Below are 17,646 nucleotides of genomic sequence, written 5' to 3'. Positions count from 1 at the left end.
ACTTCCGGGAGAGATTTCTCGACCGGGCAAGTTGCAGTCGGGGGGGTTGACTGAGCCAGGACGTCCTGGAGGCTCCTCACCGGATTCGTCTGTGGATCCCCCGCTGCTACGCTCCGATGAGGATGGCTGCTGGAGGGAGATTCTCGGGCCTCACTTCTCTTCATGAAGTCTCTCAGTGCCCTCTTCCTTAGCTTGCGTGCACGTGGTGACATGTGCGCACAATGCAAGCCACACGGAAACCTCGAGCGCCGGATCCAATCAGTGGGCGCACAATTCATGAGGATCCAGTGTGTTCATCCTCCTCCTGCATCCCAGTTGTTTCTTTAGATGATTCAGGCATCTTCAAGTTGATGAGTAGAAAAGTTGTAATGGAGAGCTGTAGAAAATCCGACCGATGGGAACGGGCGGAAACTAAAGACTGGGGATTAGGGGGAAGCAGGGGGAAATGGGTAGGGCTCGGGCATGCCCAGTGGGGCCCGGGCACTGCACATGCTCAGAGAAAAAAAAAAAAAAAAAATCTCTCTGAGCTATTGGAGAGCTTATCCGCAAATTGGGAGGTGTTGGGACAACACCCCATATGTGGCTGACTCATCCTGCTTGTCCTAGGAGAACTTCTATTCCATCTTTACCTATTCAGTTCAAGGTTGGATTACAATTTGAAGAATCCGGGACAATCTTCCCAGGAAGTTACAATAACAAATCAGTTCCACGTTTAAAAGTACCAACAATTCAAAGTGAGCCAATATCCTGAAACAGGAAGGATTTTAAACGGTTTCTAAATCTAAAATATAACCCAGAAGAATGGGGAATTGATTACAGTACACCGCTCAGCTAATGGAACGTGGAAATTCTTTATTAGATTTTAGATCTTTGAGCATCGGGAAGTTTAGTTGGAAAGAATTTCCAGCTGAATGTCTACTTGATGAATTATGGAGCAATGTAACCAAGTCGGCCAGATAACCAGAGATATTTCCTGCTAGAATTTTTAAAACAGTAATTCCCAATTTAATTTTAATTCTAGCTACAGTAGGTAGCCAATATCATTTCTTATAATAAGGCTGTAATGTTCAAATGCAAATAGAAGCAAAAAAGCTTCACTCGGTTGTAAAATTCTGTTGTTTCCTAAGACGTCACCCTCTTTAGCACTATTGGTTCTGGGGCTAGTAAGCACTAGGTAGGTGTGGGTTACCATATGGCTCCAGTAAAAGGAGGACGGATTGAGACATCCAGGTTTTACTTTCATTGCTTTCAATGGAAGTAAAATGCAGGTGTCTCAAGCTGTCCTCCTTACTTCCATTACTTTCAGTGGGAGTAAGACCCGAATGTGTCAATCCATCCTCCTTTTTCTGGAGCCATATGGTAACCCTAGGTAGGTGGGATTATGCTGAGGCCACTGAACTCGTATGTTCTTGAGTATACTGTCTGCCTATATATATTGGGGAAAGGGGGAGGGAGGGAATGCCTTTGCATTACTAGGGGTCACTCGGAGAAATTGAAAGGGGATAGGTTTAGAACAAATGCTAGGAAGTTCTTTTTTACCCAGAGGGTGGTGGACACATGGAACACGCTTCCGGAAGGTGTGATAGGCCAGAGCACACTACAGGGGTTCAAGGAAGGTTTGGATAGGTTCCTGGAGGATAAGAGGATTGAGGGGTACAGATAGAACTAGAGGTAGGTTATAGAAGTGGTCAGAAACCACTTCACAGGTCACAGACCTGATGGGCCGCGATGGACCTCTGGTCTGACCCAGTGGAGGCAACTTCTTATGTTCGTATGTTCTTATTTCTGTTTCTCTGGTCTTGTAGTTCATGCAAAGTCAGGCTCAGTTTTGTATGTGCTCCAGTGGTGTGGCCAAACCTTCAATTTTTGGGTGGGAGCACAAAACTTTGCTCTGCCCTCCTCATTCTGTGCCTTTGCCCTGCACTCAGTGTTCCCTCTAAGCGGGCGGGTGTTGTGAGCAAACTTTTTTCACTGTGAGCTAAAAATATCGGGCGCCAGCAAGTTATGAGCCAAATAAATATGTTGCTTTCTACCACAGAACTTCCTTACGTTTGTATGGAATCTATCCCCTTTCAACTTTAGAGAGTGCCCTCTCGTTCTCCCTGCCTTAGCTACTAAGTCTATTCCCTTCAGTACCTTGAATGTTTCTATCATGTCCCCTCTCAATCTCCTCTGCTCAAGGGAGAAGAGGCCCAGTTTCTCTAATCTTTCGCTGTACGGCAACTCCTCCAGCCCCTTAACCATTTTAGTTGCTCTTCTCTGGATCCTTTCGAGTAGTACCGTGTCCTTCTTAAAGTACCAGTGCTGGACGCAGTACTCCAGGTGAGGGCGTACCATGGCCCGGTACAGCAGCATGATAACCTTCTCTGTCTCTTCAGTCCAGCATCTGCCCCTTCCATTCACTGTCTGTCTTTCCCTGCCATCTCTCCTCCTGCCCCCCCCCCCACCCCCCAATTTGGTCTAGCATCCATCATCTTCCTTCTGTTCCCCTCATGGTCTGGCATCTCTATCCTTCCCTCCCCCCTGTGGTTTTTAGCATATCTCTCTTCTCATTTCCTCCACTCAGATCTGATCATTCTCTGCTCTCTCTTCCCTTTTCTTCTCTGGTCTTCCTTCTCTATTTTCTGCCTCCATCTAAATTAAATTCTTTCTTACTATTTAGTCCCGTTTCCCTCTTTTCACTGTGTCTACACACAGCTTGTCACCCCTTTCCCTCACCCCTCCATTATCTTACTATTTTCTTCCCCCTTTATTTATCTCCTCCTTCCATCCAGTATGTGTTCTTTCCCCACTTCCATTCAGCATCTGCTCTCCCTTCTCAACTGACATCCATCTGCCTTCTGCTCTCTCTCCCTTCTTCTCACTTCCATCATCTGTCCCCTTCTCTCTCTCTCTCATCTCCTCCATTCCATCATCTGCCCCTTCTCTCTCTCTCTCTCTCTCCCCCCCCCCCAACTTCCATCATCTGCCCCCCTTCCCCTCACCTTTGTGGGTCACTTTCTTTCCCCTGAGGGTGGCTCATGTCACAGGGGAAGCTTTGGCCGAGCAGAACCGCTTGATTGACAGTGGAACTTACTTGATTGATGTCGATGCTGGGGCCCGTTGCCGTTTGAAGGAAAAAAAAAAGGTGGAAAAAAGGAACCTGTAAAGGCGAGAGGAAGGGAAACCTCCAGGACAGCTGCTTTTTGCCCTCCTTCAGCGGCCCAAGAGTTCAGACCAGCAGCGGCAGCTCTGTATGCTTTTAACTTCGGCACAGAGCTGCCCCTAATCAATAGTTTAGCGCGGTTTCATGAGGCAGCCTCGGGGCCTTTGATAGCCGGCCCGCTTCGATGATGCGATGTGGGCCGGCCTAGCAAAGGCCCCGAGGCTGCCTTATGAAACCGCGCTAAACTATTGATTAGGGGCAGCTCTGTGCCGAAGTTAAAAGCATACACAGCTGCCGCTGCTGGTCTGGAGGTGCGGAGACAAGGCAGGAGGCAAACGCGGTGGAAGGCAGGAGTCCCGGCACAGCGACTGCAACAGGAAGTTGTAAGTCAGCTGACGCCGGCCTTTCGTTGCGGCGGGGACCGAATCCTTCGCGGACCGGCAAGATTTTGTTTGCGGACCGGCGGTTGAAGAACTGTGCTCTACACTGTGTGCGCTGTGACGAGAAACTTGTGCGCTGCGAGGTAATATTTTGTGCGTCAGCGCACCCCAGCGCAGCTTAGCGGGAACACGGCCGGCGGTTTTGCACTCCATGCCTCCCCCTCCCTCCATGACATCCAATTCAACCTTTAAGTTCTTGAGCTGGCAGAGATCCTCAAGCCATTTCAGGGCCCCTTCCACATACGCTCTATTTTCACACGTGCAGAAGCTGAGCATGGGCAAGGAAGAGGCCCATGGAAAGAGACGAGCGAGAGTTGGGGAATTTCTGGCCACTGGAGGATGACCTCTTCCACTGGCAGGGCTCAGGGCTCCTCACCAGCCATAGCAACACTGCTTCCATTTTTGAGGGAGTGGCCTGAGCCCAAAGTGGGAGGGTCCAGGCTCCCCAGGTCAGCCCCCTACCCTACCGGTGGCTATTCCACAGGTGCACATTTCTAGTTCTAATTTGTGGTCCCTTATTTCGTGTTTAATGAGGGTCATGGATTTATTGGGGTTCTAGGGCCCAGTGCAATATTCAGAGGTTTGTGACCTGTTGCATGTTAGAGCCCCTGGGCAGTCCTACATGTGAATATTATACAAAATACAGCTAATATTTAGCAAATAATATATTTTACATGGATTCAAGACATATCCAGCATCAGAGAAGCAGAAATTATTAAGAAAAATGTAAAGCTCCTTTCTGCTCTGGATGCAGCAGATATTGATGGCTTGCAAAGCCAGCAGTCCACAGTCCATTCCTACTACCCCTTCCAGAGACAGATTGACTAACAGAGGCAGAGTCTCCTGGTCATCCTTCATTCAGGCCTGCACTCTCACTTGACTTTCACCCCTGCGTATATACTGGACTCGGACATCGGGGTGATGGGCGCTGGACTCTTCTTCCTCAGCATCTCAGGATTTAACACAGCATACGTCACATCCTCATGACTTCTATCCTCCTCCACCGCCTCTTCTCTCTCACACACCAGAACCTAGAAGTTAAAATATTGCCTTGCTATGATTTGATCAGCTAGTGCCTGAGCAAAGGGTTAGTATTGCGGCAAACAAAGCACCTAGTTTTCTGTGCCTGGAGTTAAAGGGTTAATCCTCTTTGAAAGGTGGGTCTGGGTGGATCATAATATGACTGGTAGAATAACTGTGTTATTACAGAATATAATGTGAAACGTATAACTGTGTTATCTGGCAGTATAATATGACTGATGAAATTGTTATCATACTATGTGATATGACTGGCATTGCTCAGTTTTATCACAGTGTATAATATGATTGGTATAATTGTATGCTCTCACACTACATAATATGACAAGTTTATTTCTGTGGGGTCTCCTAGAAGTAGGGAGATCCTGGATTCTCTACAAGGAGAACTGTTTCAGCAGTTGGTCATGGAACCCAGGTGGGATGGGGGGGGGGTCATACTGGATTTAGTGCTTCCAAACGGGGAAAGTGTTTCTGATGTTACAGTTTATGTTTATTTAAGATTTGATATACCGCTCCTGCATTTTACTGACCTAAGCGGTTTACAATGTATCAAACTAAAATGAAATTAGGTACTTCAGAAAAACTACCTTATCTGTCCCAAAGGCTCACAATTTAGCATCCAGTGATCCCCCATGGTGTGGCTTAATATTAATTATGCAAAACCTCATCTACTGTACCACCAATGCTATAAAGAGCAACGTGATGTTCACAATTCCTTCTATTCCATGAATAATAAATGTGTATATATACGATTTTCAAAGATTTTCAAACATTATTATTTAAAGAGCACATGCTGTTAAAAACCTAAGGAGGAAAAAGCCTCAGATCCCTCCCTTTGCCTCCCAGAGAACGGACAAGAGGTTATAGGGTATATCTGGGTATAGGGTATATGGATGTTTACTGTATATGTATATATGTATGTATAAGAAGGTATAATATGAATAAATGTATAATATATTTTATATAGGTATGTAGAAGCAAGTAGATTGATTATATATTATAGGCGGAAATAAGAAAGAGGATTGATTATGGTTTAAGAGGGCTGTATTGAGAACCAACTCAGAAAACGCTAACTCTGTATTGTAACACCTTTACAAAAGCACAAGTATTGATTAAGTTTTAATAATGTATTGATTATGGTTTAATAATGTCTGAATTGAAACCATCCCAGGAAATGCAAACTCTATATTGTAACACCATTACAGAAGCTCATATATTGTAACACTTTTATAGAAGCTCATATAAGCTGCTCTGAATTTACTCCTCTAGCCATTAGTAGTGGTATAGAAGTTGTCAATAAACAATACCTGACCTCATTGGCAAAAAAACCTCTGTTACTGTTAAAGATAGCTTTGTGCGGTGCCCTGAGGCAGCAAGAATTGTGGAACGCTGGCCACTGTTGGTGTGTTGATTGTCCGTTTGAGATAAATATATTTGATTTGATCCTGTTGTAATCGTTTGCATTGGATAGAGCTATTTTTAACAGTAAAGGAGGGTTTTAATGCCGATGAGGTCAGATATACCCTATAATCTCTTGCCCATTCTCTGGGAGGCAAAGGGAGGATCTGAGCCTTTTTCCTCCATACTAGATTTTTGATAGCACATGCTCTTTAAATAATAATGTTTGAAAATCTTTGAAAATCATATATATACATATTTATTATTCATGGAATAGAAGGAATTGTGAACATCACGTTGCTTTTTATAGCATTGGTGGTACAGTAGATGAGTTATTACATAATTTATATTTAGGTCTACTGTATTTGGCTAGTGGTTTAATATTAAGACAGGTGTAAAGAGGGCTCATTCAAAAGTAAAGGTTTTAGATTTTGAAAAAACTAACTTTGTTGTGATGGGGGATTATGTCAAGGAATTGTTGTCTGGACTGGAATGTCTGGAAGAAGGGGAAATGCAGTGGGCAAAACTGAAAGGATTACTTGTAAGAGCAACAAACCCTTTTGTGAGGAAAAGAAGGCCGATTTGGTTCTCAAAAGTAGTAGCTGAGAAGGTAAGGAATAAAAGGTTAGCTTGCATAAACTATAAAAGATTGCAGAAAAAGGAAGACACAAAAATATCTGGAAAAGTTAAGAGAGGTTGGTTGAGAAGTCAGGAAAGCAAAGATACAAATGGAGGAAAATATAGCTAACATGATAAAACAGGGGGGGGGGAACAAGACATTATTTAGATATATTAGTGATAGGAAGAAGTTCAAAAGTGGCATTTTGAGTTTCAAAGGCGAAGGGGAAAAATATGTAGAAGCTGATAAAGAAAAGGCTGAATTGCTTAACAAATATTTGTTCTGTGTTCACAGCTGAAGTGCCGAGAGTGGGACTTCAGAAAACAAAAGCAAATAGGATTGGAGGCATGGCGGATCCTGATCTAGTTTTCAGAGGATTGTGTTTGTGTGGAGTTCACTAAACTAAAGGTGGATAAAGTAATAGGGCCAGATGGAGTGCACTTAGGGAAGTTCTGGTGGCTCCACTGGCTGACCTTTTCAATGCTTCTCTAGAGTCAGGAGTGGTGGTGGATGTGGTCCCTCTCCACAAAAGTAGAAGAAAGGAACTACAGGCCGGTGAGTCTGACTCTATGGTAAGTAAATTAATGGAAACACTTTTTAAAACAGAGAATGGTGACATTTCTGGAATCCTGTGGATTACATGGATTCACTAGAGGTAGGTCTTGTCAGACAAATCTGATAAATTTCTTTGACTGGGTAACCAGAGAATTGGATAGAGGATGTGCGCTAGATGTGGTGTATTTAGATTTTAGCAAAGCTTTTGACAGTGTTCCACACAGATGCCTAATAAATAAACTGAGTGCCCTCGGAATGGGTCCCAAAGTGGCAGGCTGGGTCTGGAACTGGTTGAGTGGAAGGCAACAGAGTGATCAATGGAGATCGCTCTGAGGAAAGGGATGTTACCAGTGGTGTGCCTCTGGTGTTCTGTTCTTTTAAACATTTTTATAAATGATATTGCTGAAGGGTTGTCAGGTAAGATTTGCCTCTTTGCGGATGATACCAAAATCTGCAATAGAGTAGACACACCGGATGGTGTGAATAACATGAAGAAAGACCTGGCGTCTATGTTATGATACCATGTAATATGATTGGCATAGCTGAATATTATCACAGTGTGTAATATGATTAGTATTGGTATCTGTTATCACACTGTGTGATATGTACAGTACTATAATATAGCTGTGTTATCACCCCACTTAATATGACTAGTATATTTCTATATTCTGTGTAATATGAATGATACAGCTATGTAATTGCACTGTGTAATATGAATGGTATAACTGTTTATTATTAGACTGTGTACAGTGGCTAATGACAGGGCGTGCCATTTCTTTCTCTGGAGTGACAGGTACTGCTGTGGGTTTATGCTTGGGCATATCTTTAGCAAGCCAGAGGCAATGTTACTTACAGACACATTCTCTGGGTCCTCCAAAGGCACATCTGGAAAGATAAAGGCTGGAGTAAGATTCCTGGATACTGGTATCACCCGCGTCACAGACCAGTCAAAGGCACCCGCCCGCCCAGTTCAGAAATGTCACAATCTGGGATGAATCTTAGCCCGGACATGGGGTGCTCCCAGTGTCTTATTGTTACTTACTCAGGGTTTTAGCTGCAGCAGCTGGGGTCACGGTTGCCCCTTTTTCCTCCCAAGGTGTCATCCTGAAAGAAAAGCCAGAGGTGATTTCAAATTCCAGCACAGACTGCACAGAGTATGGGGGAGGGCGGGAGAGATTTAACTCGTGGGGGTGGGGGTAAAGATATTACCCTTAAATAAGTATTAGAAACCTGCCCCCATCTAGCCCTTTGGTCACGGAGAAGTCGTCCCACACCAGTGGCCTAACATTTGCACTCCCATCCTCTTGTGAGCTGTTGGGGCTGGTATTATTTGGGATTTTCTTAAGGGAAATTAGAACTGCAGGTTTAAACACGCTCAGATCAGCATGCTGGGGGGGAGGGAGTTAAGTGACATGAGCTGCAACCCAGTTCCTCAAGGGAGACTAATGGCTCTCGACTGTATAATCCCATACATTATGCTTTTATCAAGTGAAAGCAAGACTGCAGGTCCCAGAATGCACCAGGGCAGGACTGTTCAAAATCCAGGACTGGCCATAGTCTCTTTCTAGGAAACGGATCACTTGGGAAGTCTGTAAAAGCCAGAGATACAGACCATGAAAGTATAGAAAGATCTTTGCGAAGGAACCACTGCGCAGGTTGCCTGGTGGCCGAGCTGAAAGACATCCTCCCTCCCCCTCCACCATCCCTTACTGCTTCCTTTTTTCTTGCTGAATTTGGTGGGGTGGGGGGCAGATGTTGCCAGCTTAGCTCTGAGGCATGGTGCTATTTATGGAGCGGAAACTTTAAAAGGAACAACGTCTTCTGAGAAAGGGGGAAGGAGATGAAGTCATTTCAGGAAAAGACGAAATTGAATGTTTTGTAATACAACGCAGTCTTGTTTTCCTTAGGACACTGCAGATTTTGCTTAGCTTTTAAATCCCCACAATTATAGAATCAAGCTCACAGAGAAGATACAGGTGGGAAAACGATGTTCAAAAGAAACACGCTGCTGATCAAACTGGAATCAGAGCCTTGGTAATGATGCGTGAAATGCAGAAAGGGCTTGCTCTGCCAGGTTAACGCTCCCACTGTGGAGCTGGGTCATGGAGGCAAGAGTGGGAGTGTGCGGTGCAGTGGTTAGAGCTATAGCCTCGGCTCCCTGCGGTTGTGGGTTCAAATCCTGCACTGCTCCTTGTGACCCTGGGCAAGTCACTTAACCATATTTAGAGTGCTGGGGATGAGGAATTCAGGCCTTCACTCAGATTATGAACTGGGTTTGCGTTGCTGGTGGCCTGTTTTTGTTTTTTATTTTCTTTTTAGTTTATGATATATTTTAAATCTCATTCATTATTTTGCCACTTGTTTTTGTTTTTATTTTATTATTTAAATTTCATTTAAGTTTCCCCAGAATTCTATAGTTTCAACGGTTCTCCCTTCTGCTTCTATTTCCTATCTCCCCTCTTTTCAACCTTTCAAAGTCCTTTAGATCATTGTAGTCTTATTAGAATGTTTATTTTCTTATTTTTCTCATCTATCTCTATTTTTATTTCTTCATTACTCTACTAATTGTCATTTTCCCAGGTACTTTAGTTAGATTGTGAGCCTTCGGGACAGTAAGGGAATTTCTAAGTACCTATCTTACTTATAATTTTAATGCACCCTATTGTCTATTTTCTGTAAACTGCTTAGAATCCTAACGGAATTTAGCGGTATATAAGAAATAAATTACATTACATTACATTATGAAGTTGCAGAGAGCTCTGACACTGCTTTACCTGGAAGGGTTCTTGTTAGTCACTTTCTCTGCAGAAAGGAAGAAAGAGAGATCACCCTCACAATAAACACTGATGGCTCTCTCGCGATCACAGAAATATATCCGAAGAGATTATAGCACAAACAGATTGATCCAGCACCTTGTCCCACTGTTACACCTTTTCCTTCCTCCCATTCAAATATTTGTCATAGAGACATAGAGGACACAGATAAAGACCAAACAGTCTGTCCATCCACACCAACTACTAATCTCTACGAAGCCTTCCTCTCCCTTAGAGGTTTTTTTTCTACTCATCCCATTCTTTCTTGAATTTAGATGCAGTCTTTGTCTCCACTACCCCCACCAGGCTGCCATTCCACAGTTTACTCACCCTTCATAAAAAATATATTTATTTAGATTACTTCTGAGTCTGCCTCCTCGTTCCAGATTCCTTTTTGAAAGAAGCCCTGTGAGAAATGTCCCTATCCAATCTCCCCTCTCCTGCCTCCTCCACATACGAGATTCCTTGAAGGACTCCTCAACTTTAGGAAAGGGATAAAAACATAGTTCTTCACCTATCTCCCCTGCCCATGACCAAAAGATTACATAGAAATGTACATTGGTACTAAATCCTCAGTTTGTTTCATGTTAGGACAATGTATTACAAACTGTGCTAGTCACGGCAGATTCCAAGGTGTGCCGCGAGATGCCTGAGGAGGAGAGGTGCCGGCTGGCTACTTAAAGGACGTGCCTCTCCTGCTATCCGCACCTCTCCCTCTCTAGAACCCCAGCACCAGCGGCAATAGGAGTCTCAGGGCCGCAGCTGGAGCACATCCGTGCATGCGCTCTACGTGATGACATCACACGTGCCCATGACATCATCACGTCGACATCTGTGCACTTCCAGATGCCCTCCAGCCACGGGCCTGCGTTTAGGGTGACGCATCTTTAAAAACTTTGCGGCGCACTGCATTAGGATAAAAACTTTTATGAAAAAAAATCTTGCACTGTAACTACGGCGAATTTAGCCTGTAAACCGTATATTATGTATATTGGCACATATATTGCCATGTTAGGATAAAAACTGGTATCGTAAATTTGTCCTGAATTTATGGCAAATCGTAACCTGTTAACTGTACATTATGTGTGTTTATCCTGTAACCCATTTTGAGCTCCTTGGGGAAAACGGGATAGAAAATTAAATAAATAAACATGGTCCCATTTAGGGATACCAGACGTCCGGATTTTCCCGGACATGTCCTCCTTTTCGAGGACATATCTGGGGGTCTGGATGGCTATTCAAAACCTGCCACTTTGTCTATGTTTTGAAAAGCTTCCTCTAAATAGCGTTGGGTAGGAGAGCAGGCAGTTGGGGGGGGGGGCAGGGCTGGTGCGTAACGGGGTAGGGATGGATGGAACTGGGTGGGTCTAGGATGTCCGGATTTTACTAAAGAAAAACACACATACTAAACTAAAACTTAGGGCTCCTTTTACAAGGGTGCTACCGCCTCCTCTTGAGCAGGCGGTAGTTTTTCGGGTAGCGCGTGCTATAGCGTGTGCTAATCAGGTGCGTACACTAAAAACGCTAGCGCACCTTGGTAAAAGGAGCCCTTAGTTTTATACACCGGGTCGTCAAACAATTTGGAGCTTGACTCGGTTAACATTAAGAATAGAGTAATACAAAAGAACAGAACAAAAGAAATCTAATTTGGAAAAAGCAGAATAATGAATTTCCAAAATGTCTGGCGAACAAGACTGTCTTCGGAGCCTTCCTGAAAGATAAGAAGGGGCCTAAGCTGTAAGCAATCCTAGCTTATATGGGTTTAAAATGTACTTACTTCTGGAGGAGAGATAATACAGGAGAACCGACAGAAGAAGGATGAACAGGATGATGGCACAGGGGATGGAGATATAGAGGATGAGCTGGGAATCATCTGGAAAACAAGAGACAACAGGCCTGATACAGGACCACAGAACTCAAGCGATCCCTGGCCTTCGCTTTGCTTTCTTGCCAGGTGGAATTCTCTGTGCTTAACCCAGGCTCCCCTTACTGCCTCCTCTACCGAGATACCCCCACATGCTTCTTGGAAAGCCCACAGCCTCCGTCAACAAGAGAACCGAACCTCCATCAATGGGAGAGATCAATGTGAGAGACACCCTGACCCTGCTCATAGGCTCCATCAACAAGAGAGACCAGTTAAAACACTTTAACCTCACTCTCAGCCAACATCAACAAGAGATACCTATTGTAATAATAATAATAATAACAACTTTATTTTGTATACCGCCATACCCAGAGAATTCTAGGCGGTTCACAGCAATTAATTAAGATTACAGACAATGAAAAACATTGGAATTAGCATATTTTGGAGTGTACAGGTCATTGGAGTTGACAGGAATATACAAGAGTGTACAATAGAAAGGTAAAAATTTATTTACAGGAAAAACCGGTCGTTGAAGTTAAATTGGTTTGGTGGGTACAATAAGAGGGGAAGGTGGAGGTTCACGTGGATTGAGGGGAGTTGAAGAGGTGAGAGGGTGTGTTAGGGGTTCTGTTCGTGGAATAAGTGAGTTTTGAGTTTTTTTCTGAAGTCAAGGTAGGAGGGGGCGTCAAGTACAATTTGGGCAAGCCATGAGTTTAGTTTGGCTGCCTGGAAGGAGAAGGTTTTGTCGAGGAACCTTTTGAGGTGACATAATTTTAGGGGGGGGGAAGGCAAACAGATGAATTCTGCGAGAGTTCTTATTGTTGTGATTTAGCTTGAAGTGAGGGTTGAGGTAGCTTGGAGATAGACCAAATACAGTTTTGTAGCAGAGGCATGCGAACTTGAATAGGACTCTGGATTCAAATGGCAGCCAGTGCAGTTTATGGTAGAAAGGGGTGATGTGTTCCCATTTGTTTAAGCCAAATATAAGGCGGATGGTGGTGTTTTGAATCAGTTTTAGTCTCCTGGTGGTTTTCTTCGTGGAGCCTAGATAAATGATGTTGCAATAATCCAGGATGCTGAGAATGGAGGATTGTACTAATAGGCGGAATGAGTTGTCATCGAAGTATTTTTTTATGGTGCGGAGTTTCCAGAGCACCGAGAAGCTTTTCCTAACGGTAAGATCAGTGTGTTTCTCAAGGGATAGGTGTTTGTCTAAGGTGACTCCCAGTATTTTTAAGGTTTGTTCTAGGGGGAAGTCCGATCCATTCACTTGAATTGAGGTATCTTTGATTTTGTCGTTGGGGGTGGCCAGGAAGAATTTGGTTTTGTCAGAATTTAGTTTTAATCTATAGGATAGCATCCAGAGTTCTATCTGCCTGAGTACGTTTGATAGCGAGTTGAACAGCTCTAGAGTGAAACTGGTTAGTGGGATGATTATTGTGATGTCATCTGCGTAAATGAAGAATTTGAGCTTGAAGCTGTGCAGGAGGTTTCCCAGGGAGACGAGATAGACGTTGAACAGGGTGGAGGATAGGGGTGAGCCCTGGGGAACCCCACAGGAATTGGCCCAGCTGTGGGAGAAAGAGTCGTTCTTGATCACCCTGTAAGATCTATTTCTAAGGAACCCGTGGAACCAGCTGAGAACCTGGCCGGAGATGCCGATGTGTGCAAGGCAGTCTAGGAGAATAGTGTGGTCGACTAGGTCGAAAGCACTGCTTAGGTCAAGTTGCAAGATCAGGGCACTGGAACCCTGGCTGAAGAGTGAGTGCAGGTGGTCAAGTAGAGAGGCTATGATGGTTTTGGTGCTATGGCCAGAGCGAAAGCCCGATTGGTTGCCGTGTAAGATGTCGAATTTGTCCAGATACGCGGTGAGTTCTGCATTTACCGCCCCTTCTGTTATTTTGGTGACTAACGGGATGCTGGCGATAGGTCTATAAGAGACACCCTCGCCCTTCTCCCATCCTCCAAACACCGTCTTTGCACTCTCAGCCTTCATCAACTAGAGGGAAAATGGAGGAAACACTCTGACCCTACTCACAGCCTCTATCAACTGGTGAGGTCCTTGAAGAGGAAACAAGAAGCTTGTCCTCCTTATCAGCTTTCTTGACACATTCCCTTTCTCCTAGGACAAGCAGGATGAGTCAGCCACATATGGGGTGTTGTCCCAACAGATCCCAATTTGCGGATAAGCTCTCCAATAGCTCAGAGATATTTTTTTTTTTTCTGAGCACGTGCAGTGCCCGGGCCCCACTGGGCATGCCCGAGCCCTACCCATTTCCCCTTGCTTCCCCCTAATCCCCAGTCTTTAGTTTTCGCCCGTTCCCATCGGTCAGATTTTTCCACAGCTCTCCATCACCATTTTGTCTACAATCAAGACTTTTTCTACTTACCATCTTGAAGATGCCAGAAACATCTAAGAAATGTCCGGGCTGCAGGAAAAGGATGAGTACACTAGATCCTCACGATCTGTGCTTGGGCCCAGCGCACGAGGAACAGTGTTTGCTTGCACTGTGCTCGCCTGTCTCCACGGGCATGCAAGCTAAGGAAGAGGGCACTAAGAGACTTCTTGAAGCGAAGTGAGGCCTGAGAATCTTCCTCCAGCAGCCATCCTCATCGGAATGCTTACCATGTGCCTGCTTGTATCCGCATACCCTTAAGCCAGCCCTCCTGGATCTGTGCCCACCTGTTCTCATGAGCACTCCAGTTGAGGATTTACCTTGTGCCTGCTTGTACCCGCACGCACGTAAGCCAGCCCTCCTGGAACTGTGCCCACCTGTGTTCATGAGCACTCCAGTTGAGGAAGAGGGGGCTGAGAAACTCCATAGAAAGGCAGCAATGGGGTATGTAAAATTGGCAGGGGTAAGGAGCCTTCAGGATGCCCTAGCTCTGCCCTGATTCCCTGCATCAGCCATCATCTTCAAATTCGCCTGCCTCTGCTTCAAAACCCTAACTGGCTTGTCCCCGATATATCTCTCTCACCACTTTGCGTTCCCAGGCACCACTCGCACACGCAATGCCTATCTGTTTACCTACCCATCCCCAAAGAGATGCACCTACAAAAGATTCCTTAATAGAACTCTCTCATTCCAAGTTGGCAGATGGACAGATTGCCTGACCACCCTCATCTCATCTGCCCCATCTTACTCATACTTCAGGAAATCTCTCAAATCTTACTTCTATGATAAATTTCTTGAACCCCTCCCCTTCAAATAACCAAACTCTACCACCTCTCCTCCCTCGATCTCTCCTTTCCCCCACTTCAATCCAATCCTTCTATCCTTCTCTCTTACCCCTCCCCTCTCGACACCCTCCTGTAATTTTGTTTATATATATTTATTGAATTTTTTCAATATAATCAAGCATAACTTGTACAGAAAGGAAATTCAGCAAAAGAATTAATAATTAAACATAATACTTCAATCAAACATCAAATATAAGCTTAATCTCTACTCAAGTCCACAAATAGGATCCAAGGTGGATGATGGGCAAGTAATAATAAGAAAAATTAAATTGAGTAAATTATTACTAGTAGACTGAAAATACACCTTTCCTTAAACTAAGCACTCATGTTCCATCTTTCTCCAAACATGAAGTTGATAGAAAGGTTGTCAGTTGAGATGGCCTCGCACTATATCAGCAAACAGGGAGGGACAGGGTCAACCTCGCTATGCAAGGAAGCTTGCCGCATATGGGAGTTCGCCAACTCCATTCAATGCCCCATCCAGGCAACTTACCTCCCGGGGGAGCAGAACGACCTGGCAGAAAGCCTCAGCCGCCAGCTGGATCCCTATGAGTGGTGTCTCAACCCAGCGGTGACAAAGAAGATCTTCAGCACCTGGGGCACACCGAGCATCGACCTGTTTGCAACCGAACTGAACTCAAAATACATGACCTTCTGCTCAAAGAGATCGACCCATCGCCGTCTCAGCCCCGACGGTCTGTCTGTGAGTTGGAATCATGGACTCTTATACGCCTACCCGCCAACACCTCTCATACCCTAAGTCCTGCAGAAGATCCTTCAGGACAGAGTAACTGTGATCATGATTGCCCTGTTCGTGCCCCAGCAACCATGGTTCCCGTTCCGGCAATGGATAGCGGTTCACCCACCTCTCCGCCTCCCAATCAGCGCAGTTCTCATAACACAACACGGGAGCCTTACCCTCCACCACGACCTATGTTCCTTAGCCCTGACCGCATGGATATTGAGAGGATGAACCTACCACAAGACGTGGAGCACATTCTTATGGCAGCCAGAAGACCTTCAACCAGAAAATGCTATGGGTTGAAATGGAGAAGGTTCCACTACCGGTGCACAGACATGCAGCGAGACCCCTACAATTGCCCCATACCAGACATCCTGCAGTACATACTGAGCTTATCTCAGGGGGACCTAAAACCCACTTAGATCAAAGTCCACCTAAGTGCAATCGCGGCATACCACGCTGGCCTAGACAACAAACCAGTGTCGGGGCATCCAGTAATCACAAAATTTCATGAAGGGACTGTCCAATCTGCACCCACCGGTCAGACCACCTCCGCCGGATAGGACCTCAACTTGGTGCCGCATCAGCTCATCCTCGACCCCTTCAAACCTTTGGGGGAGGCAGATCCCGGACTCCTTGCCGGAAAAACCCTGACGTCCATCGCGGCGGCCAGATGTATCAGCGAGATCCAGGCCCTGGTCCATCACCCCCTGACACACTCCTCCATGAGAACAGGGTGGTACTCAAAACCCACCCCTGATTCTTGCCGAAGGTGGCCTCAGCGTTCCACATCAACCAGTCTATCATCCTCCCTGCACTCTACATCCCTCCACAGGGAGGCACACAGCCACCTCAGCGACACCTCCTGGACTGTGTGCGGGCCCTGACTACGCAACAGACCAGACAAGCCTCACAATTGTTCGTCTCCTACAACCAAAACAGACCAGGACTGCCAGCCACCAAATGCAGGCTCTCGCGCTGGATATCCCAATGCATCTCCTTCACCTATAGAAGAGCACAGTGTGAACCGCCGGTGGGAGTCCATGCCCACCAGCTCAGAGCCTTAGCCACCACTCCAGCTCATCTGCACCACACAACAATAGGGGACATCTGCGATGCTGCCACTTGGTCCTCAATGTACACCGTCACTGCCTCGACATAGCATTCCACACTCCAAATGCATTCGGCCAAACAGTCTTGCATGCAGCCCTTCCCTCCCGGGAGGGACAGCAACCAAGTAGGGTGTTATAAATATTGACAAACACTGATCAAGTAGGGTGTTATAGATATCGATTAAGTAGGTCTTCCAGCACTACCTGCAATATATACTATTTGCAAGTATGAACTGTCACATGCAAGTACGAATTGTCACTGTTGATCAGTTGGTTTCTCACTGTTCATTAATTGTTATTGACCAGTTTCACTGTTCTGTGAGTATTATTGCTCAGTTAACACAGCGCTTTATCAAAAACCTTGTTTCCACAACTTCACCTGCTTCACCTGATTACCCTGCCCGGCTCGGCCTCCACACTACAGCCAGGCGAGGGATGCACAGAGTGCTAAGGCGCAGGTCCAGTCGGTACATCCTTCGACTACGGAGTCACTCATATGTGGCTGACTCATCCTGCTTGTCCTAGGAGAAAGTGTAGTTACTTACCTGTAACGTAGGTTCTCCGTAGACAGCAGGATAGTCAGCCACACAACCCACCCGCCTCCGCATACGGCCGACCTGGCCACAGCTAGGAACATCCTGGGGATTAGGGGGAAGCAGGGGGAAATGGGTAGGGCTCC

General features: G+C 45.5%; 1 protein-coding gene across 1 annotated transcript in view; it reads right to left on the bottom strand.

The window, feature by feature from the left end:
• Positions 1-3,687: 3,687 nt before the first annotated feature.
• The window catches only part of LOC117368683, a 37,390-nt gene continuing 23,431 nt past the window's right edge, over positions 3,688-17,646 (bottom strand). The window contains exons 6-10 of the mRNA XM_033962408.1: positions 11,786-11,881; positions 9,970-9,997; positions 8,238-8,299; positions 8,049-8,080; positions 3,688-4,616 (exon numbers count right to left, since the gene is read on the bottom strand). Coding sequence (XP_033818299.1) covers positions 4,458-4,616; positions 8,049-8,080; positions 8,238-8,299; positions 9,970-9,997; positions 11,786-11,881 — 377 coding nt within the window. The 3' untranslated portion in view covers positions 3,688-4,457. The remainder of the gene's footprint in view (positions 4,617-8,048; positions 8,081-8,237; positions 8,300-9,969; positions 9,998-11,785; positions 11,882-17,646) is intronic.

This window comes from Geotrypetes seraphini, chromosome 10 (genome assembly GCF_902459505.1).
Source record: "Geotrypetes seraphini chromosome 10, aGeoSer1.1, whole genome shotgun sequence".
NCBI classification, from domain to species: Eukaryota; Metazoa; Chordata; class Amphibia; order Gymnophiona; family Dermophiidae; genus Geotrypetes; species Geotrypetes seraphini.
This window is presented reverse-complemented; position numbering and strand designations above follow the sequence as displayed.